The sequence below is a fragment of the Plectropomus leopardus genome, chromosome 16, assembly GCF_008729295.1.
Source record: "Plectropomus leopardus isolate mb chromosome 16, YSFRI_Pleo_2.0, whole genome shotgun sequence".
NCBI lineage: Eukaryota > Metazoa > Chordata > Actinopteri > Perciformes > Serranidae > Plectropomus > Plectropomus leopardus.
In genome coordinates this window covers 26,175,302-26,202,105 of record NC_056478.1, presented here as the reverse complement: position 1 = coordinate 26,202,105, position 26,804 = coordinate 26,175,302, and the positions used below count along the sequence as shown (strand labels likewise).

General features: G+C 39.5%; 1 protein-coding gene across 5 annotated transcripts; it reads right to left on the bottom strand.

Moving 5' to 3' along the window:
* Window positions 1-29: 29 nt before the first annotated feature.
* Window positions 30-26,534, bottom strand: slc5a6a (solute carrier family 5 member 6a). 5 transcript variants are annotated; one of them, XM_042503343.1, is made up of 18 exons: window positions 26,460-26,534; window positions 15,644-15,748; window positions 13,295-13,535; window positions 12,577-12,798; window positions 11,557-11,622; window positions 10,404-10,455; window positions 10,147-10,214; window positions 9,120-9,274; window positions 8,892-9,032; window positions 7,766-7,895; window positions 7,570-7,658; window positions 6,832-6,944; window positions 6,554-6,621; window positions 6,203-6,289; window positions 5,814-5,998; window positions 5,563-5,666; window positions 4,454-4,575; window positions 30-4,366 (listed from the first exon to the last, which is right to left on the bottom strand). In XM_042503343.1, the coding sequence occupies exons 3-18, from the start codon at window positions 13,418-13,420 to the stop codon at window positions 4,166-4,168; spliced, it is 1,929 nt and encodes a 642-aa protein (XP_042359277.1). In that variant the 5' UTR covers window positions 13,421-13,535; window positions 15,644-15,748; window positions 26,460-26,534; the 3' UTR covers window positions 30-4,165. The 5 variants fall into 5 exon arrangements, with proteins under 5 accessions (XP_042359277.1, XP_042359279.1, XP_042359276.1 ...); XM_042503345.1 differs by lacking the exon at window positions 26,460-26,534 and adding an exon at window positions 26,267-26,452 and having other exon boundaries at window positions 13,295-13,599; XM_042503342.1 differs by lacking the exon at window positions 26,460-26,534 and adding an exon at window positions 26,267-26,448.
* Between the last annotated feature and the right edge of the window lie 270 nt (window positions 26,535-26,804).

Below are 26,804 nucleotides of genomic sequence, written 5' to 3'. Positions count from 1 at the left end.
TGGAGGTCCGGCGCTGTTTGTTTTTTTCCCCCCAAAGCCCTGAATCTATGGGACTCTCTGGGAAAAAAATCGAATATAAGTTAGCAAATGTTGGCCTAATATTAATTTTAGTAGAATACCGTATCTCTTGGGGATCATTGAATTGATCATTGAAGAGAAAAACAGGTGTTTTTTTCACACTTGTGGAGGGGTTGCTACCTACAGTGGCTGATACAAAAATGGCTCATTTTAAGGCAAAAAGCATATATGCATTTTTTTTCCAGGTAATTACACAGAAAAGAAAAACACACTTAATATTATATTCCATTTCAAAAAATTGTGAAGTCAATTTTTTTCCCTCTTTAATGTGGCATTAGTTTTGCAGTGCTTTTCAGAATAGGTTTTTCTGGACAACTATTGTGTTTTTCATAGATTATGAACATTTATTTTGGCAATTTACTATCTCAAATAGCTTGAAAAATAATGCATATAGCTGCCTTAAATGGGGGAAAAAATTTTTTACCAGAGGAAGAGTGCCCCTCGACCCCCCCTTGGATTCAGGCTGCACCCTCCCCAATTTTTACTTTTGGCTCCGCCCCTGATTCTTTGTAATATCCTGGATTATTTCTGAAAACTACATCAGGATACAGAAGGAAAAAAAAAACATTACCACAAAATGAAGGCACAGCCAAAGCAGAGGAGTCGTCTCGACTTCAGTGCTTGTGGGATATTTTTGGAATGCATAACCAGGAAGAATTCTTGTGGATGGGAGGACAAATGTGATAAATATTGTTTACAACAATATTTATCATTGCTGGAAATTACTAAGTGCCGTGCTATTCTTTCACAAACTGTATTCCTAACTGTGTAACTGTGCAGTCCAAACAGATTCAGTTAAAAAGGCCACTAATGAAAAACACTCTACCTTAGCTGCTTTACACCAAGTGAGGACTTCAGTGAGATAATTGTGACTACAGCATCACTACAGAGTCCTACATCATTGTGCTTTATCAGGTGTCTTTGTTAGTATCACAGTGCTCCACCCAGACTGGGTTTATAACGGACATCTTTGACAACAATATGTCAGCACTTGAATTAAGCTCCCTCGCATTAGAAAGGGGGCGTATCTGTGTATCATAACGGTAAAATTACAGGCACACACTTCAAGTAATTTCAGGTATGAAGGAAAAGGATTCAATACTATGCAATCATAAATAAAGTACACATTGTCACACGTCATTGAAAAGTAATTAAAAAACTGGGAACCATTAAAATGTCTTGAAACGCGACTGCGGAGGCCAGCATATGGGATGTAGCATGAAAAACATTCCCCGTTTAGAATGTTTTCTAAGGCGAAGGATGCTCATCTTATATTTCGATGCCATCATGTTGCAGTGTGGACTGCTACGTTCCCAATAGTGCCGACACTTGCCAAAAGAGGACGCATTTTATGGTTCTTGCATATAGAAATTCCACATTTCGACTTGTGAAATGTGGCTTTACAAAAATATACAAATGATCTCAAATATATATTCTGCTGGTAAAATGAAATTTAAAAAAAAAATGAAAGAAATTCATATTCTATATGCTTTGGATAAATCGAGGTATTTCGGATGGTACAAACATGTTGCTCCTGTAACTCGGGGTTTAAAAAAGGGCTCAAACAATCCATCAAATGAGGGGGGGGGGGGTCTAGTGCTTTTGGAGAGTCCGTAATCCTTTGCAAATAAATGAGACATGCTAAGCTGCTTCTTTCCTGATGCTAAACTGGGTCACCTTGATTGTCTGGCATGGACTTTGAATACAACTCCAGCGAACTCATTTAAACAGGGAAATGTAAGGCAACTGAGACAGCACATGCTGATAGAGCAACGCCACTGGCTGACCGTTTAAATGAGATGTCGGTTGTATTAAGTTACTTCATGTAGACTCTCCGTAATCTATAGAAAACTCTTTGGAAACATGTTCGGCCGTTGCAAGCTGAACAGTAAGTCACATGGCCATGCGGTCCACTGTCAAGAGCACAAACAGTACTTTAAACACCGCACACACACACACACAAACACATACAAAACACCTCTCCTCTTACGCAACGACAATGGAGGACTTCAAATGCTTAAAATGGTGATGGTCAAGAATTCTGTGATTCCAAAAAACATGACAATAGTGACACACTGTTAAGCAAATCAATCACATACTGGCACTTACAATAATCTGAATCTAATCTGAAAAAAAGACACAATGATGTTCAAAATACAAAATTACCAGAGATGACTTAATCATATTTACCTTCCAAAATATAAATTTACTGCCTAATGGAACTAAGGTAGGTCCATCTAAGAGTCCAAGCTGGCTTCTCTGTGTGCTTCAGAGCAGTGGTGGCAGTCATATCAGACAGGAGCAGAGTTAAACATGTGTAGACATGTGGGTAAAACATACAAAGCTAATGAAAACCAGAGCATCCCATGTTAACCCCCCGCTCACCAGAGAAGATTCAGTCAGTGAGGCACTTTAGAGCTTCATGGGGCTTTTTTGTGGCCGACATACAACTTCTGTGACTGTGAACACAGAAGAAAACTACACAAACTGTGTACTTCAAAAAACAGAAACATGAGTTTTGATGGCTATAGATTTTATCCAGAAAACAACTAGGCAACATATTGGTCTCTGTAGTGCATTGGCAATTACACTAAATACCTAAACACAGAATCCTGATCCAGATTAATTCAACTACCTCTATTGTCTCCAAAAGCCTTTATACAGTAATCACATGACACATATATTGGCAGAGCAGTAACAGATGACACGCTGCATTAAGAGCAACTAGAAAGATGCTGATGGACTCTTTAAACGAGACATCTTTTTTTTGTCTCGATCAATCATTTTAACATCTATTCCAGAAGCTCTAAGAGAACAGAACAGAGTTCAAAATCATATCCAATCACATATATCTACCGCCTGCCATTTCATCTGAGTGTCCAAACTCTTACTGTAATGTATGTTATATGTAGTGTTTCCTAATGAGTGTATTACACTAGTGGGTGTTAGATAGGAAGTAGTGAATGAGTTAACAATGGGGACTCACAAGGAGTTGTTGCACATGGCATGCACACAAGTCCTCAAAGAATGAAAAACTGTGGATAATGTTAATCTCCTCTGTGGAAACAAGAGCATGGGGAGAGAGCAGCTCTGCATGGGGAGAGAGCAGCTCTGCATGGGGAGAGAGCAGCTCTGCATGGGGAGAGAGCAGCTCCATGGGGAGAGGGAACAGAGCAGCTCTGCACACTGACTGGTTTACACTCTCCTCAAGCACTATTGGTAGAAACAAGATTTACTGTGCTCCATCGAATTTAACTGCCACCACGAGACACCATCTTTGCTCTCACCTGAACACACGTTTGCATTTGTGGACTCAGTGTTCAGACATCTATAATAGCAGCTAGAAGGCGACTATTAGTATTAAACCAAGGCCATGTAAAGACACTATACGATCACAGTACTGCCATGCCTTCCATTCAGGTTCTGTCTCTCTTTTCTCTTTATATTATATTCTCTCGTACATATATCTGGGACTGTATGGCTCCATCTTCTCTACAAAAATATCACATCTTGTTTACATCATTTACATCTATTAACTACCTGATTCTTTTGTCAAACAGACTGACTGGATCCAGTCACAGCAGAGCAGCTCATTGTGCATGAGAGCTACCCACTCCGTTAACTTCAAACTGCACATGTAATGTACATGTGAACACATCTGGACAGAGACAAGCCTGTGTGTGCTCCAAAGTGTTGTCACTATCACTAAATGCGATCAACTGACTTATTAATCCGTTACCTGCTGCCATTTGGGCTTTCAGTGCACAGTTCCAGCCTGGCAGAAGTGGACTTCCAGTAGTTTTTCCAGTTTTTTTTTTTTTTTTTTTTTTTTTGAGAAAAATGTGTGAGCAAGTACCCACACAACTCTCTTTGAAGTCTATAAACCTTTTCTGTAATCAGATTCAGCTGATTACGATATTGTAAAACACCTACATCCACACTTGGTGCTGTAGATCTTCGGGACGTTGTACTTAGGTATGACTTCACATCTATGATCTTTCTTTTTCTGCACTTTCCCCCAAAGAACTGGACAGTGCAGTAGCTAGGGGTGAAAGTGAGTATGTGCTATCGGTAGAAGGAGAAAAGATCACAAGGCCGTCTCCTGAACCGTATGAGCCGTCAGCTGACACGTGGGCAGAGCGATCCTTGTTTCCAAGTCTTCCTCCTCTGTTTCTGCTCTGTCACTCTCCGCCTCTTTGTCCTCTGTGACTGTGTCCTCTTTGCAGTAAGCTGCTCCGTTGCTGTCTTTCTTGGCCATCAGATAAGGCTGTGTGTTGATTTCTTTGGGCTGCTCGACAAGGATAAAACACTCCTTAAAGCTCAAGTTACGGTAAAAAATCACGGAAAACACGTAAAAATGTAAAGACGACGTTACCTTCCGAGCCAGAGGAGTGACGCAGCAGAGCTTCTCCCTGTAGCGCTCCGGCAGGAAGAAGAGCAGTGTGCCCAGGACTGGATACACCGTACCTGGGGTCAGCTCCTTCTCCTTCATAGGTCCTAACATTTTGACACATACATAAACAGGACAGCATTGATAAGGTATTCAAACATATTGGTGCCCATTAATTTCAGTGAAAGATGCTCACCCAGCACATATGTTGAAAACTAGGCCTGTGCCCAACTGAGAATCATTCCAGTCGACTCGAATTTGGCTGCTCAAAACGAATATTCAATAATTTGTTTGGTTTTCTATACAAATTTTAAAGTTATTAAAGTTTTTTCCTCTGTGCCGCTGCCTGCAAGTCTGCAGCCGCAAAGAGTAGCATGAAACTCAAGAGCATTCACTCTGTAGCAAAATCTGGGGACCAAAATGTCCCCAGAAGTACACTGCACAGACAAAAACAACTGCTGAGGGTCTCTGACTTTCAAGAAGCAGCCCTATTGAATAGTGGCATTAATAAATAAGTGTGCTTCTGTCTTTTTCTGGTCAACTGCCTGAATACATAACCTATGTGAAAAAAATATTCCAATAAGCAATGTTAATTAATCAATCATTTCTTTGTCACATAACATGCAAGGAGCAGCTCAAGTGAAATGCAACAGCTCCTTCAACTTGTGCATTGCATTAAGTTCTTTTTTTTCCCACCTCTTTTTTACATTGTAGACTGCTGTTTTATAAATGTCCACGTTCCCAGACGTAACTTTCCTCAACCCAGCACATCTCAGCCACCTGCTCTTTACTCTCTCAATAGCTACAGACATACCATGTCAGAAACACAGGCTTTTATTTGGTCGAAAAAACCAAGGCACCATGGATTTTAAGGCACCACCACAATTTTTAAGTTCCTGCAGGCGAAAAGGGGCTTTAGATCCTTCTGGATCATTTCACTCAGTTAGGAACCTTCCAACACAAAAAGGATTATTCAACTGCAGCCCTACTGTGATGCAAACGTTTTCAGTGGCTATTTTATTCATTTATTTATGTATTAAGTTCATTTTTGGTGATAAAGTTGATTTTGATGCGACAAGTCTAAATGTGTGTACCTGTTAGCAGACTGACTAGCAGTCCAACCACCACCACAGTGGTTGAGTTGTGAGCACTGTACCACATGTAGGACAACGAGTACAGCGCCTCCACACCCGTCAGCCTGAAGGAGAGGGGAAGAGGAAAGATAATGCAACGTTAGATTTTTCTGATCATCGTTGTGAATCTGATCATTTGCAGTCCCCCTGTCGTCTACAGAGACAGTAATGGTGCAAGCACATATAGAGTTAGTTCTTTGGACTCGTGTTACCTTGGCTTGGCTGTGGTGGCGCTGATCAGTGTCGTCATGACAGTAGAGGTCACGTTGTCAAACAGGGGCAGAGCAGTGGCGTTGGGTGGCGGCAATGGTGTGGAACTAGACATGCGCATCACAAAGCTGCCGATGCCGATCCAGAAGGCCATGGCGAGGCCTGCTACTAACCCGACTACTGCACCCTGAGGAGGTAACGGACAAGTATTTTCAAACCTCGACTCAAACTTAACGTGTAGACACGTTTGTGACTGTGCGTCACAGCAGTGTGAAATGTTCTGAGACATAATTCACAAGAAACTGTTATTACCATACCAGTCTCGCTTCTCGCCATTTATCATTTAGTGAATTGAGTGAGAATAAAGTAAAAAAATTAATGAAGGACTCACAGTAGGGTTTGCCCAAGGAAAGAACATTCCCAGACAGAAGAGGCCCAGCAGAGGACCACCCACCATCCCGAAGATGCTGAAGGCCGCCTGAGGACACAAAGGACACAGAGGCTGGCTTTAACTGTCTGACTCTTTTCTTCAGGTGCTGATTATGTGTGTGCCACTTAACTGCACTGTTGCGTAATAATGCCAAATTTAAAAAAATAAAAATAAAAAACAAACTAATTTAAAACACACATTGAGACATTTTTATTGTGCATTTCCTTTTAGACATATTTTATAACGTCTCATTTCCCAATTACATATATCTTTTCTTGCTGTGTAAATCAGAGCATGTCAGCGGTCTCTTACCTGCAGCACAGATCCCATTATAGAGGCGATGTAAGCCATAGCCAGACACACCAGGCCGTAGACCAAAGCTGTGGACCATGTCGATGACAAAGAAATATTTAATGGTCACACCTGCTAAATCTGCCCGTAAACTGTTAGCACAGGTCATAAACTGCACTAAGTAGGTTCAGGACGTACTAAAAGAAGCAGCATTAAACAGCATTAGAGCATCACCTCCTGTTTGAAATCATAGTATGCTTGGCTCATGATGTTACGTATTAATTACGTATTAATATTACCGAGTCCCTTGGACAGCAGTGTAGCTTTGGATTCTGTCATGTTTGGAAAATGGGGTTTTATCAGGTCCTCCATGGTTACTGTTGCCAGGGAGTTGAAGGCTGATGAGATGGTGCTGGAGGGAAACAGAAAACAGGATTAAAAGTATGACTGGGATTTTGTAAAATGCTATAAGACTCGTCTTTACAGTGCAGGCATCCAGCTAAGGGCACGGGTACTGTAGAGACCAGAAACCTCCTATAACTGAGAAAGGCCACATTTTTTTGGGAAACACAGTGAGATTTCCCATGAAATTACCAAAAGGAGGACACGTTAAAGGATGCTTACTTAAAGACATACAAATAATTTATGACTTAATATTTTTAACTTCTTTCTGCATTTCCAAGAGCAGGGATTACCTACATGCATGCCAAGATCATAAAACAGGCTAAAAAAAAGAGGAAATTTATTGTAAGGCCATCAAACTAATAATAAAACATTAATTTAATGGAAAGCAGCTTTGATACTCGGCACATAAAATAATCATCTCTCTGTCAATCAGGCATGTTTTTGCCAAGTTTGGTTATTTAGGGGCCGACTATAATGAAGCCAAAGATAATAAACTGCTCAGATCTACTAAAAAACATGCTGTGAAAAGCCACAGAGAAGTTCAGAAACTGTGGGAAGTGAAGTAAACAAAACAGCACAAAAACATTGTGGAGAATCCTTTTCTTCCAAATCTGTCCCCTTGGGTCATTTACCTGAGAGCTCCACTGAAGAGACAGGCCACAAACAGTCCTGCGAGCCCCGGCAGATCTTTGAACACGTCCATCACAAAGTACAGCACCATCTGCACAAAGCAACTAAACATTAGGATGTCCCTCCGGAGCTAAAACAGTACGAGAAACACTCTATATTCATCATTTTGGGGAACTGTGAAGGCAAATTAATGTTCACCTGGTCGTTAGTTTTGACGTAGCCCTTGTCCAGAGGACTGTCCTCTCCATAACGAGCAAACATCACCAGACCCATCAGACAACCTAAAGACAAGACAATCTGCTGGCACGGGAAAACTACGTAGCAGGACCTGAAAGAACAAAACAAAAACACTGTCATCATCAGAGGAGACAAGATGACTGACATTATAAAAAAAAGTAATGTGGACATGAAAAGTAATGTTTAAAAGGAAATTAACCATATAAGTACTGTTGAATACTCAAGTTTGCTGTGGTCCTACTTAAGTGTTTTTCACTTAAAGGAATACTTCACTCCCCAAATGATCATTTGTGTATCAATAACTCGCCCTCGTTCATTTAATTTGGGCTGAAATTTTTGTTTTTTCCCATACGTCTACCCGGTGAACGAAGAATCCAAAAATGGAGAAAACGGTCTCAGAAACGCCACTTGTAGTTTGTGCAGAAGGGTTTTAGTAGTATGGGTTTTTTTTAGTAAAAATGCACGTGCTTGTGAAGTACTGAGAATACGACTGGATAAGTGAGACTTGGATTATACTGCATGAGTGGAGTGAGAGTTTGAAAACAGATACTTTCGTGCTGTTGTGAAACACGGCCCCCATTTACTACAATTCGTCTTTTCTCAGATTTTGGATTCTTTGTTCACCGTGGAGGCATGTGAGAAAAACAAAGTTTTCTATACAAATTCAACAAAACTGGGTGAGTAATTGATATAAAAATCATCATTTGGGGGGATGAAGTATTCCTTTAATTTGGGTTTTTTTTTGGGTATTCCCTCAGATATCGCAGTAAACAAATATGGAATGCTAAAGTACATGTAATCAAGGTTAGCATGTTATCATCTTTAAAAAAAAAAAAAGGATTAATTAAAAGGAAATTATCATCACATTTAATTCCTGTTTAATTATTTCTGGGGATGTGTATATGTGTGTCAAGTCATCCTGTGAAAAGTGCTATATTTTTTTTATATCGCAATTCACATCATAAAAAAAAACCCCAAAAGCAATCAATGTCATTTTTTGTTTTGTGTAACTCTACTTAACAATAACATGATCAAAAACACAACCGTTTTGGGTTATCCCAGAATGTTGTGAGTTGATGGCACTCACATGACGGCCTCTTTCTCCGTACGAGAGCTGAGGTACCTCTGGACCTGGGCCTGGTTGACCCCGTACAGCGCCAACATCAGGAACACTCCTCCCACACCCAGCGTCCAGAAGGTGTGGCGCTCCAGAGGGTTTGGGTTCAGGCTGAGATATGACGGTGAAAACAGCATTAACGTCTGAATGTTGAATCCACCTTCACTCAGCTGAACTTCAATTATGCGGACTACTCACTCTAGTCCAGCAATGCGGCTGCCATTGATCGCTTTCCTCCACACCTCTGCTATGCCCCCTGCCTGATTGGCCCCAACCACGATGACCGCCAGCTGACCGGCGAACATTACCACCGTCTGGAACACGTCTGTCCAGATCACCGCCTTGAGACCTCCCTGAGGAGGAGGAGCAGTGGATTCACTTTAAATTCCATAATGATCAACATTAAAAACGAGCTGTAAAGGCGTGCATTGATCTGAGACTTAATGTACTGAGAACAAATGGAAGAAATGACATCTGCGAAAAAGAAACATCACAACTTAGTAAAATTAATGGAACAGCTTTCCAATCAAGTGCATATGGCTGTTTCGGGAGAGAGGGCTGTTATTCTGTAATTGTTATCACCAGTTGCAGAAATCAGAAATACTTTATTGATCCCTGGTGGGAAAACTGTGGTTTGTTATGGTCGCTCTGATGCCAGCATAGACAATTATAGCGAATAGAAATAAGTACCAGCACCAAGTGTACAAAAAAAATAATAGAAATGTAAAAATAGAAATACAGTAATAGTAAACAATAAACACTATATGTAAATATATAAAACATTTAAATATGCCAAGTATGCAAGTGTGTAAAAATATAAATATAAAATAATACAGTAAGAGACAACTGGCACTAGTATATGAATATAAAAATTGTACTATAAATAATGTGCTGAGTGTGTAAAGTGTGTAAAATCTAAAACTTTGCCTTAAATACAATACAATGTATAAAACTAGTATGTAAGTTAAAAATATAAAATTATAAATATGTGTACAATGCTTCAATAAACAACAGAGGTATACATAACTAAGAATGACAAAAAAAGACTATATACAATATACACAATATGTATGTAACCTGTGTTTAGTTTTACTTCTTGTGTAAAAAAAAAAGTTGATCTTTATTTAGCTTTTATTTCACTTCTGTTGTATAAAAACAAACGTCTAGTTTGTCTACAAATATTTTGTCAATCGTCATTTCTGAAGTTGATACTGGAAAGACTCACCAGAGCAGTATAGAGAGTGCACACCAAGCCCATGGCCAGCACTGCCCCCCACAGGTCAAAACCTGTCACTGCAAGTAAACAGAGCGAGCATGACCAAACGCTGCACACACATTACTCACTTATCCAGGCTAACATAACATAACTACAACATGTGCATTATTTAATTCCAACAGTAACTTTGGGGAGTTTTTTTGTTTGTGCAAAACAGTGTGAAAATCCCTGTGGTCAAACATGAAAACAGAAAAAGCTTCTCTTACCTGCATTGAGTGCCAAGGCTGGGGCATACAGGACCACCCCCATATAAATGACCTGCAGAGGAAGAGAATAAGAAAAAGAAGAATAAAAACTGGGCTGATCTCAGGTCATGTTTTGAAACTAGCTGACTCGCACGTGTCACATTATATCTGCTTAACTGTAAAACATCCTGTGAGTCAGCATTTTTAGAAAATGCATTTAGGGAAAAACAACGATTTGGTTGGATAGATCAAACTGACCTTTGGATAGTCTACAGGGACAGATCTTCTGAAGTGGGGTTGTATAATGTACTTATTTATTGTCAGTGTTTTACATACAGTTAGTGTCAGTCGACGTGCTCCTAGTTTTGGAGAAGCAGGCAGGAGTTATGACACTGAAGCTAATCAATGTACTGCTGTGGAGGGGGTCAGCAACAAAACGCATTTTAGCCACCAATAAAATCAGTATTTGTTAAAGTTTAGAATATTTTCAGTTTCACAATATTGTCAGACACTGATTTCTGCCTTTCTCCAAACTGGGGCCGCGCCGACCAACATCTGCTGTATGTAATACACTGACTATGGACTGCATACAACCCCACAACCCCCACTCATATTTATACAAACATATTATTCATGTCATCAATTCATGATGTTACTGAACACTGCTAATGGTTTTATTGGAGAAAATATCGGAAACACAAAGCATAAGGGAAACTAAACAGGGTCAGTGTGGCATTTCCAGGGCCAAAGTTTCAGTCAGGCTGTCATATAATTGGCCAATGAATGCATTCTTTTATCTGTTCTTTCTAAAAATGTATTTCTCAATCTCAAACATGTTCCCGATTTCTTATCAAATAACTAGTGATGCCTTTAGCAACTAAAGAGTTAGAGGGCAACGCCAAATTGATTGTTTTTTTTTTTAATTGGGTAGCATAAAACTGTTATTGCTTCTCTCACTTAATGTTTGACTACCTCAGCTGAAACTGCAATGAAATAATTTTACATCATTTTCTTTTTAATGACTTCACTAAGTATCTATGTAGGTGACAATATGCTGAGGGTGGCGGTGATTAGATGAAAATTACTACCAATTAAATCGCTGATTCCTGCAAGTGTTGGCATAAGACCGCCGTGACTCTAATGTACAAAAACAGAATGACGCAAACATAGATACCATCTGAAAGATGAAGGTCACAGTCCCACATATGCGAACCGTCTTGTTGAAGCGCAGCTCCAGATACTATCAAGGAGAGAGAATGTCAAATGGTAAAAAAACAGAATAAACTAAATGAAAAGGCTGATTTATCTCAGTCACTTTGATATCTATGGTCAGTGCTGTGGATGAATTTTATCAGAACAGAGCTGCCAGTTTAGACTCACATTACAGAATCCACATAAAAAAAACCCTTTAAGATGTTTAGTCGACATTTGTTCTGGTTGAACGTTAACAAGTCAAGGATAAGCAGATAAGAGGTCAGATAAAGAGTTTTAAGAGATCACACGAGTGAAAACAGAAAAAACTGCAAATGCAGATGACAGATAAATTCATGTCAAACGGTCTGTTTGCGTGACTTTTCAGAGCAGCAGAAATGTCGGAAAGCATGGAAACAGTGTCAGTTGACAGTAAAAATGTATGTATTTCATTGTAAGTAGTTGCACGTTAGCATACAGTATGGATCTATTAGCTGTAGCAAGTAAGCAAACTTTTAACTATAAAGCATGCCAGGCGGGTATACTAACATTGATAACGTTATTTCATAACACGATTTGCCGAGTTGATGTCATAAATGCATAAATATGGCAGGCAGAAGTGAATGTTTGGGCAGTGGAAAGAAACCTTTTTATTAATCCATGTATCTCACGAGTTTTGGATCACATGTTAAGGGCGTCATGGTATTATTGTTAACTGCTGTCCATGTAGAGTGACCTCGATAAAAAATATTTAATATATAAAATATACAAAAAATAAAATAATATATAAAATACAAATAAACTGGAAAGAGCTATCGAGCTCTTGTTTCAACGCTCTTAGCATCAAAAGTCAACCCATCTTCTTTGAAGCTTCCACGTTGTTCCCACTTTACAACCTCAAAGCACATGAACACAACAAAGTCAGAAGAACGACTTCCCAGTTAGGAGGCTGCGACCTCCCGACATCACATGAACGCAGCATTCATTCTTTCCTTGCGTGTACCTCATAGGCGCTGGACAGCCGCAGTCGGTAGAAGACCGGTATGAAAACATGAGCCGGGATGAGCAGGCCCAAGAAGTAGGAGCAGCCCAGGAACCAGTACTGGGTCCCGAAAGTGTAAATCTCAGACGGAGCACCCAGGATGGCCACGGCCGACTGGAAAGTGGCCAGCAGGGACAGAGACACGGGCAGGCAGCTCATGGAGCGGTCAGCCATCAGGAACTCCTAAAAGACAAAATGGCAGTGTCGAACATCTCGAACTAGAGCTGCATGCCTCCACAAACCAGTCGAGATGTAGTTACAATTTACAATCATGTCTGTAGGAGCCATGAATTAGCATATGTTATCATATATGTATAAATTCCTTTAAAAAAGTTTGTTCATTTTCATTTTACTGGATGTTGTAAATGTATGAGTGTTGTTGTTTCCTCTGTCCAGATCTGCATGATGTTAAATACATACATTATTTTGAAAAAATACATATCACCAATGATTTTAGGATGCTACATTAAAAAAAAAGTGATTCTTAATATTTTACTTTCAATGTCCTACCGTTTTTTTAAGACTTCTGAAAGATTCATTCAGACATTTTGATACCAATTATTTATAGATTAATGAATTTAATTCCTTTTGAGACTTTCTAAGAGTCCATGGGAACCCTGCTACTGTCTGGAAAGAGATGAAGAAAAAATCATCACTGTGTCTAAACATCACGGTGTACCTGTGTTGTGCGCTGGCGCCCACCGGAGAAGGCGTAGAAGAGGCCGATGCCAGCTGAGGCCACCAACAGCAAGGCAAAGATGACGTAGTCCACCGTGGTGAAGTGCATTTGGACTACCTCCCCCATGATGGCTGTGGATGTTTGCGGGGTGGGGACGGGGAAGGCAGGGGGCTGTTGGATGCACGGCCTCTGGGGCTGATCACGACCTCAAAGCACTCCACCCATACAGACTCACTGTGAGCTGGAGGAAGAACAAGTGAGGAGGTGGTGGAGTCAACTTCTCTCACTAAGACCTGGGAGAGGCACTGCGCAGAGACAGAGGTTCAGATATACATGCAGACAGCAGCAGCACTGTGTTAAATGCTTCACTGCACGCTGTAATTGCAACAGCAGAGTCACACCGTGCCGGTGCTGCGCAGTGCACGGGGATGATACACTCGCCGACTATTGCTGGAGTTCAGTTACTATGAGCTGTGACGATGAAATCTAACAAAGTGATGAACAGTTACGGGACGATGGAAACATTTAACGTGTTTAAAATCGTCGTCAAGTTGGCTGTAAACGTTGTCTTTGTAGTGATCCAATTATACAATTACTTGCAACCAGAGACACTTTATTACTGAGTTTAAAATGTGTTTTTATGCTAAATCAATGTGAGGTAAATTTCATTTATATAATCCAGTATCACAAATATACCATAGGGGCCTTTACAATATCACCAATACAACACCACAGCCTTTAGCCTTCAATTCAAATAAGGAAAAACTGATTACGATTCATCTACAATCGATTAAGAATTTAATCAAACGTGAAATTTAAGTGATTAATCGACAGGATATGAAATATTGTCAAATAATACGCAATATGTTGCTTTTAGCTGTCACTGAGGAAAAAAACACATTTGGTATTGTTTAAATTAAGCAACGTTTTTTTATGTTTTTTTTCAAATGACGATTAATCGATCATTAATTTTACCTCTTAATTGATTAACGAAAGTGCTAACAATTTGCAGCCCTAGCTGGAGTACAACCACAGCCTTATTTTGATACATAAAAACCACGAAGACAGAAAATAATGATTGAGGAGAGGGAGAGAGAGAGCGAAGGAGAGCGAGAGAGGGGACAGTTAGAGACTTCGTGAATATGTGCCACACAATGGCTGCATGAGCGGCTTAAAGAATGGAAGAAATGTGAGAATGAGTTTTCTTTTACGGAAGTTAATCTTATCTGATTGTGATGCTGCTGTAACAGAGCCACCTGGGAATTTGTCTCGCCTATAAAATGTCGCCCTGCGACAGTCTGGCAACCTGACCAGGGTGTACCCCGCCGCGACCCTTACGAGGACAAGCGGTTTTGGACAATGAATGAATGAATGAATGAATGAATGAATGAATGAATGAATGAGTGGATATAAAATGTTGTAAAGGGCTGAGTCAAATCAAAAGATAAAAATGACCTGATTCCCCCGAATAAAAAAGGTCCAAAAAATCCTATGTCAAAAAACATTTTTTAAAAAAAAATATTATTGCAATTTGGTTTCTAAATGTCTTTTTTTTCTTTAAAAATACAAAAAGTCATTGAATGAACAAATTAAAGGATTAACCCTTTGCAAACTGGATTAACATCACTTTTTCTTTGAACTTTGAACCCTGAGCAAATAGTTTGAACTCTTAAAAAACATGAGGAAAAAGTCAATGAGCAACTTGCTAAGAGATGCCCCACAAATTACAAGAAATTAGTAAATCTGGAAAATAGTTTAAAAAAATGAAAATAAAAAAAAAAACTTGGGAAAAAGTCCAGAGAACCATTTTTATAACCATCATAATTATTTTACAAATAATAATAAAATATAATTTTTTAAGTATATTAATCAGGTTATTTCCTTGATTTTTTTAGTCCTTCTTTTTCAAATTTTCTTTTTTTCTTGTCAATTATCAGATAATTTTTTGTAAGTTTTTTTTCTTTCATTATTATTTATTGTATTTTTTTTGGCTCATTTCTTATTAAGCTGCTCATTGCTTCTTCCCATGTTTTTTTTTTTTTTTTGCCCAGATTTCAAAGGGTTAAATAACACCATAGAGGTAAAACAGAAGCTTAACACTATTTTAAATAGTAAACACATGCAAACACATCCAGTCATCTGCATACTCAAACAGGCACTTTACCATTCTCATCTGCTTTTAACAAAATAAGGACTGCATTGTGCTTAAGTCTGAAATACAGCTGAGCAAAACTCCATTAACACTAACTTCAACATCTATGTTATGAGATAAGTACAAACAGCAAAGTCGTGCGTGTCTCACTTGTATAGGACAGAAAAAGCTACAAAGAAATACAGCAAAGGACTTACTGAGTTCAAGCTGCTGCTGGCTGGCTGACAGTGACCTACAGCGGCCACTCAGATTTAAGGCTCACTGGAGGGGAGTATCTCTGTCACAACCTCCAATCACGGTCACTGTGGAGGCAGAGGAGAAACTCTGCTCAGTATTTTACCACACGTAAGAAAGGCACGAGAAAAATAACCTGTCACAATATTGATACAACTGATTCGATACCTGCGCAATGTTTGTCAAAAACAGAACCTAATCCCTTGTTATATTTTCACAAGAGATGTATTACAGCGTTCACTTTAGGGGATGCAAGACTCTAGCTCCTCGCTGTGCTCATCTGAAAAACACTCTCATATTCCACTTGACACGGACCGCGTTCTCCTTCACAGTGTGTTTTTGTGCTGCAGTCTCCTACACTACCGATGAGGGAGAGCGAAGGGGCAGCTGACTGCAGAGAGGTGAGGGGAGAGTGAAATCAGCTTTAAAAGAATGAAGGGAGCAGAGCTCTCTCTTTGCAGCAAAACAAAATTGGAAAAGGAAGAAGAATGATGGAAAAATATGAGGCGGCATGTGTTGATAAAAGATTAGCTGTGTGTGCATGCGGGAAGTGGAACAAAGAAACACCTACGTACTGTCAAAACACTTGGTTAAAGACACATGGTGAAATAGATTAGTTTACTGTTAACAGCTTAGGCACGGCATAACTGTTTCAACACAGAGTGACAAAATTAATCTCAAAATGAACACAAATCTACACATTTTGATGAAGATTTAGACTTATTTAGCAGGCCTTTTGTGTCAGATACAAAATAGAATAGACTGAGGATGAAAAAAATTTAAAAACTGTCAAAAATCCTGATGCCACTTGTTATTTAGTGCGGCAAGAGACCTCTCAATAACAATAACAGCAAGATGGAGAAATGCCGTCAATGTAGTCAGTTTTTCCTGGTTAAGATTCCACCCAAATGATCAAAAGAGGTTTCTTCTTCACCAAAACAAAAAAAAAAACAGGTAATTAAAACTGGTCCCCAGACTTTGCTGCGGAGTGAGCGCTCTTGCCTGTCACGCTACTCTTTGGTTCAGGCTGCAGCGGACATGATGCAGCGGCACAGAGGAGGAGAGGTTTTACACTGTAAGGCTCCGAGATAACATTATCTTGTCTCTTCTACTGAGAAGCACGCAGAAACTTCACACGATACAGTCTCTGGCTTTTGTTTGATATCTAGTGTTAAAAAAGTTTTTTTTTTGATGGTTTGCGATCTGTCATTAGCTTATTTACTATATTACATGAATTAAACTGTCCTACTGAAGCCAACTTAGCCATGTTTGAACTGTAAAACTTGGAAAAAACAAATTGTTGAATATTCATATTTAAAGGTGGAATCTGTTCTGTTAAATAAGTGTTCTTCAATGCTGTATGGCTCGCCAAGCTCCTGCTAATGTTTACTCACCTTTTTTCTATGATAACGAACAGTCTTCAAGAGGCTTTTGCTGTGAGCCGAATTATCTGCAGAGTCACCTTCTCTTCAAAACAAACTGACGCAGTGACTTAAACCATGAAAAACACTGAATAAAGCAATTTCATGTTTAAAAATCGGTGTTTCCTTAATGTTGTTCAGCTCGTAGAAAAATAGCTGCCACCCCAGCACCTGCTAAAATGTGCTCACTTTTTTCTCTGATAACTAAAATCCAGACTGTCCGGAGGTTTTTACCAGGAGCCAAATTATCTGCAGAGGTCCTCTCCTCTTTAAAACCAACAGACCATGTGATTTAAAGCAGTAGAAAATCTGAATGAAGCAGTTTCACATTAAAAGTAAGTGTTTCCCTAATGCTGTTTGGCACAGCAGGGACTGGAGCCGAGTTGCTGCTACCGTTTACTCAGCTTGTTTCTCTGGTACGTTAAGATCCACACACCAGACCACTTTAACTACTTCATCCTGTGAAAACTTACAGTTAAAAACTATACATACTAACTACATGTATACAGAACCAGATCTAACAGTGTATTATTAGGAAAAAAGGCTTTAAATTGTATATAAAGTCGATTTATGATAGCTTCTGGCAGACAACCACAACCTTGACACATGTGCAAAGAGGATATGACGCCACTGACAGGCAACGGTGACCAAACGACAGTGACCTGATTAGAATTACGGATTTCTCCAGGTTTGAACAATGTTTGGGTAAAAACAAGCACATAACTCAAAAACATAAATAATTGGTCTGGTCACTTTGGACATTTCAACGTGAAAATGTTACATATTACATTTTTTAACCAAGTCACCAGGAGTGGAGTTCAGAGGGGATTTTGGTATCACGGTCACACTGATTACTGAAACATCTGCTTTAATAATGTGATGCACACTGGCCCAAAAAGTTTTCAAAAATTGAAAAGGGAGTATGACTTTCATACGGACATCTGCTGAGCTGTTTATCAGAGAGGGACTTCACCAGCTATCTTCACAAGCTGGCAGCCAAAAATGGCCGTGAAGGACAACTGTTTCAAACAACAAGATCCAGGCACTGCCACTGAGTCCAGCTTTCTCATTGCCATTTTGGCAACCTCTACACATCAATAAACTGTCTCTGTAGTAACCAAAAAACAACTCTGCAAAGATTAGCATATGAGACCGTGAGGGTGAGATTATGTTTGTCTGTTCATCAAACATCAGCAGTATTCTGTACCGACAGGCCTGTCTGTATGATACGCCGGGCTGGTGTGATCAAGCGCTGGCTGAGAGGAATGACCCCATTAATTCACACTCTTATCATTATGACTTATTACCGCTAATCTACCCGACTATGACCGGTTGGGAACAGAAGCAACTGACTGTGCATCTGGTTTAATTGAGAAGCACCCATCACGTGGACGTTTCAACAGAAAGCATGTAGCTCTTTAACTTAAGTTAAAGCCAGAGGCAAGTTCAGTCGTAAAAATCCATTACTACTACGTCAATCTTTTGCAGATGCTGTTCATTTTGCCTCAAGGCAAGCTGAGAAAATTGTCTTGTAACAAAAACTAAACATTTGCTGCAGTGCATATGAATTAGGATTGTCTGGAGTATGTTTAGTGGGCACCTTGTTGTCAGAAAACTATGCTCCTGTTGAGAGTTACAGGTTGGAGCTGGCAGCTTCTTAATGTCACTCTAAAGTGAGCGGCATCAGTGTGAAAAATGCAGTAAAACCTGACAAAGAACAAAGGCCCTTTGATTAAAATCCTTTCAGTGCTTAAAACAAGCAGCCTGCTGGTTTCACAGTGCGAGTGCATGGAAAATTAGTAAACTAAAGCTACTTAAAATGCCAAACTGACTTGTGACTGTGCAGCTACAGTTTGGGACACTTCATGTTATTAGAGCACATCCTGAGCAGGCGGTAACAGTCTGAACATCTTAAAGAGCCAACCATCTCAAACGGTAGCCACTATTTAAGATTTAATGGCAACCAAAGCAAACTGTTATGCAACTTATGAGGTTAAACGCAAATCTCTGCATCCTGTATATAGAGTGATGACAAACTAATGTAGAATACTGTTACTAAAATCGATATTAAATTTGAAAAACCTTCAAAGGAAAGAATGTTAAAGTAAAAATCCTGAGGCTACCCCCGAAAGTTGGAGATTGGAATCATCAGTTGGAGACAGTCAACTGAGACTGCCTCAAGTCGAGCAGTCTTAATTTTCTCTGCAGTGTACTTTAGTGGACGTTTTGGTCTCCAGATTTTTCTGCGGAGTGAGTGCCCTTGACTTTCATGCTACTCTTTGATAGAGGAGCTGCAGACATGCAGACAGCAGCACAGAGGAGGAGAGAAGAGAGACCTTCTGCTTAGAAGTGGTGAATTTACAGTTCACAACAACTTAATACAGTACAGTCTTTGGCTTTTGTTGATCTAGCCTCGGCAAAACATGTTAGCGCCGTTAGGTTGTTTACTACATTCCTAAAATCCTGCTGTTACACTGAACAACCCATGGTGCCCTTTCAAACTTTGAACAGTTACAGACCTAAAAAATACTGAGGTAACCTCCATCGCTGGTCTTTAATGACCCAAATTGTTGTATTTGACAGAGAGCACAAGATTGGCAGTCTTTTCCTGCTGGTTTGGGCTGTTTCTAATGATTTTTTTTTCTTCAAAGGTTTAAATTTGCCCCATTAAACAGTGACATAAGAGGCTAACAGAACGAACCCAAAGAAATGCTTCATTTTATGAAACTCAAATGTTATTTCCCTCACAACCATGGACTGTCATACAGTCTGACCTCAGAGTAACTAAGCCCAACTGATGTGACCTTTACAGCGCACACAGTCTGATGGTGTAGACTTACAGAGACTACCGTCTCTTAAACTACAAGCTATTTCCATGACGTGCTAAAAAGCTGTGCTTGTATGGAAGTCAAACACTACTCATAACTGTAGATACATTAAAATAAAGAAATGTATTTGGTTCTGCTCTATCTGGTATAATCCTATGTTATAGTGGGCATCACCAACTGGTGAATCACACTCCGGACTCAGACCGAGTGATGGTTCTTTCCAGACCCATGACCAATTTCAGATAAATTAATTAGAATCAATAACCTTCACAGAGCATTTGCATTTTTTTCCCTGGCAGCCACTTCTATAGACCACAGGCGCAGCTAATCCAATCAATACGGCAATAGTTTCACTCAGCTAAGCCAATCAAATTGATGTTTTCTGTGCACAGACAGTTTGTTAGAGAGATTATTAGTGTAACAGAGATGTGACCTGCTACTAAAAGTCAAAAGAAAAAGGGGGCTGAAATTTTCTTTTATTTTACTTGAAAAGTAGGCCTGAAATTCACTGTACATGGATTTTTTTTTCCTGGTAAAGCTACCTTTATTTTTTCCATCCCAGTGCCATTTAAGTTCAATGTATCTGTATGTTAAAGAGTCCTAATTTGAAAATTTGACACAATGTAGATATTTTGAGTGTCGAACCTTTGCTCGGAGGAAATTTTAGTAACTTCCTGGACCTTTTTAAATTTTTATTTCATACCCGTGCCATATGGGCCTCAGAGCACTTACTGTATGTTGTCACCAACATGATACTTAATAGTGACCCATCGGGCTCCTCCAGAGGCTTGCTGCAAAAGACAGTACTTAGAAGTCCTCAGTACAAAGGAATATGGCTTACAGCAAGCAATTTGCTTCTGCACCAGTTGGCCAAGGCCTATTTCAATAGAGCTGTGCCCATCCACCACACCAGCGTGCAAAACGGACAACCCATTTATTTAGTTAATTTATTATTATTTAATTGATTTATTTAATTAAATCAATGTTTTGGCTTCTTCGTTCGAGGTAGGTAAAGGGTGAATCCTTTCGGTTCTGTCTGATAACCACACAAGGACAAAAGAAGGACAACAAATTCAAGTATGTGTGCACTACTGCTAGTGTTTTGGCTAGGCTGAGGTGGTAGGTGTCATGAGCATCGCAAATTACACAAGGAGGTCGGGGAGGCTGTGGTTGCCTGGCAACACAGGGACAATGACTGTACATTACATGAGGTAGTGAGAGCTGAGCTGATGGCACTGGTGCTTTCACCCCTACACCCCCGGCTGGTGTGTAAATGGTGGAAAACAGAGGACCTGCAGCTTGATGGGGAGAGAGCAGGTAGAGCATGGGAAGGTTTGCAGCTGCAGACTGCTGAATGAGGCCAGCGCTTTACAAAATCCTATCGTGGTTGTTCAAAGCAAACCGCACATCAGACGACCAGCACACACTGCATTTAATGTACTCACAGAGGGTGAGCACTCAAAGTGAATATTAACAGGGATTAAAGGGGCCAACAAGAGGAAAACTACCAGATGTTTTATTGTCCTTGACAGGAAGATAGAGAAACTAGTCTTAGATTTAAGGTTTTACGAGGTCAATTTGATAAAACAGTGCAATGTGCTCTTTCCAAATGTCAAATAATTCATTTACACTTATTTGGATAACTGATATTAAAGAATAAAATTCTACTGCAATGCTAGCAGCTCTGTGAGACTGTAACTTGGACACCACAGAGCTTGAGCATGCTCACTTAAATAATCCTAACCTACTGATGTTTAGCAGTAAAAAATCTTATTATTTTTTGCTTTCTATAGTTTATTTTAGGGCTGCCCCTTGAAACTCAGAGATTCGAATGCTCAAATGTAGACCCTCAGTCTACCGATTGCTTCGAGTCCAGCAGTCTTTTTCTTCCTGGCAAGTGCACTTTTTGGGACTTTTTGGTCTCAAGATTTTGTTGCAGAGTGAGTGCTCTTGACTTTCACGTGACTCTTTGCTAACACAGAGCTGCAGGAAAACAGGCAGCGGCACAGAGGAGGAGAGACCTTCTGCTTAGAAGTGGTAAAATTGCAGCTATGATACAGTCTCTGGCTATTGTTTGATAGCTAGTGTCTGCAAAAAATATTGTTGCACATTTACAACCCGTCATTAGCACAGTTAGCTTTTTTAACTATATTATGTGAATGCCACTGTCACACTGAGCATACATGCCTTTTCAAAATTTAAAAATTGTATGGAAAACAAAATGAATTGCTTAATATTCATATTGAACAGCCAAGTCCTATTCAACTGGCATATGAGTCCAGTACAACCCAAATTCATTTTTGAGTGTTGCTTGGGCTAACTGTTGCCCCTTCTGGCAGCTGGGCAAACAATAATAATTTTAAAAAAGCACACCACCGTTATGAACTACATTCAACTGAATACAGTACAAAGACAAGATATTAAATATTTAAACTGGTAAACTTAGTTGTATATTGTAAATATACACTCATTCTGAATTTGATCCCTGCAACACGTTCCAAAAAAGTTGAAACAACAAAAGACTGGGGAAGCTGTCGAATGCTCAAAAAACACCCACTTGGAACATTTCAGAAGTCAAAAGGTTAACCGGAAACAGATTAAAGTATCGTGACTGGGCATGAAAATGTGAAAAACTGTGTGGGCATTCAGTCCTACGGTTTAAAAAAAAAGGTTTCTCAGTGCGCAATTGCAGGGAATTTATTTCACCATCTATGATCCATTATATCATCTAAGATTCCCAGATTCTGGAGAAATCTGTGCATGTAAGAGGCAAAGCTGAAAAACCAACACTGAGTGTCTGTGACCTTCAGGCTGCACTGTACCAAAAATTGATGTGATTGTTTAAAGGATATTACTATATGTGATCAGAAACACTTTGGAAAACCATTGTCGGTAACACACAGTTTGTCGTTGCATCGACAAATGCAAGTTAAGATTCAACCATGCAAAGTTAAAGCCATTTAAACAAAATCCTGAAACACTGCTGCCTTCTCTGGTCCCGAGCTCATCTGAAATGGACTGACACAAAATCGTAAAGTGTGCTGTGGTTTGATGGGTTCACACTTCAAATTACTTTTCGGGAATCATAGACATCGTGTTGTCTGGGTTAAAGAGGAAAAGGACCATTCAGACTATTACCAGCATGAAGTTTAAAAACCAACATCTGTAATGGTATGGGGGGTTGTGTTAGTGCCAATGGCATCATGGGTAACTTGCACATCTTTTAAGGCACCATAAATGCTGAAAGGTAAATACAGGTTTTGGAGCAGCAAATGCTAACCAGACGTCTTTTTCAGTTGGGACACCGTTTTACACATTGTCCCAACTTTTTTGGAATCCAGGTTGTACTTTGACAGGCAACACAGGAGTGACATCTACACTTTCTACGAGGGGTTTTCAACCTGTGTTTACAGTTTTAAGGAGAAAATACTTAAATGGATGAAGACAAAATGGTTGTTTCAGCCAATGTATATGGAGGCTGTCTCCTACGCCGTGGACGAGACAGTGTCAATAAGGAGATAGTGGTTTGAAAATACTCTATTGGATGCCACCAGAAGGGTTATTGCAAATATATAATGTAATGCAAAATTGTGTCCGGACGTGATTTTTTTTGCCCACTGTCAGCATCTTTGGAATTTGTGCAGCCACTGGCCCCAGATCTGCTTGTATCTCAGCAACCCAAAAGGCCAATTATTTGAGTAATCATTAAACCTTCAGCTGAACCCTGGCCTGCAGCAGGAAATAACTACCAACAGCACTGACTGAGAATCAAGAGGTAGACAAACAGGAGAAATCGTCATTTTGTTTTCATTGGCAGCAAATATAAAGAGGTACTGATGAGTGAAATACAAAATTGCTACCACTGATTTAAGCGCTGTTATCAGTTCAATAAGACAGTGTTATGGATGACGACATGCACGGGCTGTTCCCTTGAAGACTGATAACTAAACCTGACATGAACACTGTGTTAGTCTTTTGTGACAATTGTTAACGTGACAGCAGATAATACTTAAGGAGAGTGGAATTTGGTTGAAGATTGTGTGCAATCATTAGCCTGCAGAAGCTGCGATAGTTCCTCACAGCAGATAACAGAAAGTCGTCTTGGCCCTCTCCAGATGAAGGCTCCAGAGTAAATACATACAGCACTGCAGAGTTACCTCTGAAGAGGCCAAACTATGTGTTGTGTTTGTCCAAAGCGTCAGTAAAGTTGCCCAGTGACAACTAAGGCTGGGCAATATAAAGATACTATGTCGTATTGAGATATGAGACAGTACTATGTGTGGTCTTAGATATTGGATAGTTATATGGAATAAATGGTATTTTTTTTCCCGATTTTGAAGGTTGCATTACAGTGATGTACTTTTTTCAACTTATCAGACAGTTCTACTTGTTTTAATACTTGCCTTTACCCATGTAGTCATTATATTTACATTACTACTGATTATTCATCAAAAACTGAATTTTGTTCATATTTTTTTCAAAGTACCAATAGTCAGTCCTATATTATAGTCACATGATAGAGGAAATTTGGTCAACAAAATCTTTGATTCTTTCTCCCATTTCTAGTATTAGTTAAGTGTTTTTACGGAAAATAAAAATATCGAGATATATATCGCCTATCGAGATATAGACTAAAAACATCGCAAAATAATTTTCAGTTCATACTACCCGGCTCTAGTAGCAACCAAGAGTTGTGTGAAATAACTGCCTTTCATTCAAAGGTTGCAAATGGGACCATGTACCCTGAGAAATTCATATTAGACTTCTTGGTTTTTGATTCATGAACAGCTGTCAACAATGTACAAATTTAGCAAGACAGCCTCAAGGACAAGATTGTTTGAGACGCTCCTCCCTATGACCCCTGCACATTAGAAAACATTGCAAACTTCAACTTTTCCTGATGACTTACTACATTATAGTTGTCAGGAAAATGTGATTGTAGTGAAGCCAACACAGTCTTTAGAGTGTAGCAGTGGATAAGGATTTCATCTTAGCACCTGTTTGCTCAATGTTCTACCTTACCAAAAACAATGACCATAGTGACTTCAGTTTTTAATCAATTTATGCTACTTCATGAACTGACAAGCAGCCAACACATGGCAGAAATAAGTTTCACTCATCCTTTGCCTCTATTCATTCTCCATAAACAACATTTATGTCATACTTACACTGATGCAAGCCTTGTAAAACCCAATATTGCCATAGACCAGCTTGTTATTAATATGTAATATTACCTGAAACACAACCAGAAATACTTAACTAGGATTGGGTGATGTGGAGAAATTCAAATATCACAATATAGATAATATCTTATAATAATAAAATATCTGGTCTCGTATCACAATATTTATATAATAGCGTAATTGCCCAGCTCTACACTTAAGGGATAGTTAACATTATATGGACAACATAGACACCTGTGACAAATTTCTTTAGTCTCATAGTATCAGACCCATATTCTAAACATTACTCTGGTGATTATGGAAATGCAGCAACCTGGAATTTTATATTTAATTTTTGTTTTATGCACTAATACTGACCATGAAAAAAAATCTGTATTTTTAACGCTCCTAGAAGAAAGTCCCTTTTTGCAAAATTAACTTCTTAATTAAACAATTCAACATTGTGAAAAGAAACTATTTGTTTTTACTTCCAAAAAGTTTGTGTGCAGGCTACCTTAAGTTGACTGAATTTGAGAAAACACTCGAATCATTAAAAAAAAAATTACCTGAAGTTGTCTTTTCAATTTCAGGCAACTTAATTTTTTTTAAACAGCCCATAATAACTTTTTTTTTTTTTTTTTTAATTCAAACAAATAGTTCCTTTTTACAATGAAGTCAGCCCATACTTGTCAGTCAGACTTACCAAAGACTCCTTGACAGCATCTCTGATGGTTTGATGCTAAAACAGGTTCATTCAAAAGATAAATATTGGCTTTAGACGGGACAGCGGAAGGATATTTACTTAAGGATGCCTGTTGTCTAAAATGTTAGGCGTAAACGATGACATAATTCACAATGAAGCACTCTAACGCTTAAAAAAAGTATAGATATAAATAGTGTAACGTTACGTTACTTTAGGAACGCATCTGAATCGTGATATGCACCGTGACAGAGCTGCTGCTCGGTTAATTAGTCCCCTCACGCTGCGGCATGTCATTCATTTCAGCGGCGGACTGGAGGCTGTTTGGCTAGCTCCTAAACGTCTGCTCAAGTGGTCGATCAACCGGCTTGGTGCAGTTCACGTAACGAATCACTACCCAGCTGCGTTTACTGATTTATCTAAATTAAATAACATCACACACAAAACGACAACGAGGTAGAAACAGCACACAAACCTGTTTGACATTAACTACGCGCCCACATGGTACTATTGCCCAACCGAAACTTTCTTCTGCTACCGCGTGCAGCAACGCGATACTAATACCCGGCAACCTCCGAGCCTTCAGCGACAACGACACGCGCCCATAACATTTCCATACTGTCGATATAAAAAATGGTCTGAATTTTCCAAATATCTACAGGGCTTACCTTAGCCCGGTGTTCGCTGCCAAAACACTGAAGCCTCGGTGACTTGCATCACTTTACACGCATCTGCTCGTGAGGTCAGGCTGTGACGGACCGCCCATTCTCCTTGACACGAGATTGGCTGCTGCCTTCACGTGCTCCTCGGAAACTAGACTTTCCCACTCACCCCATGCGCTCACCATGGATGGATTATTAAACGTGTCTACTGTACACAGGGGGCCCAGAGAGTCAGGGGCCCCAATGGACTTCTATTGCAAAACGCACACTCAGATGAACCCGTACTGACAAGAGAGCGACTCAAAATAACTACAAAGGGCAGCAAAAGGACTGCAAAGACACACACAACAA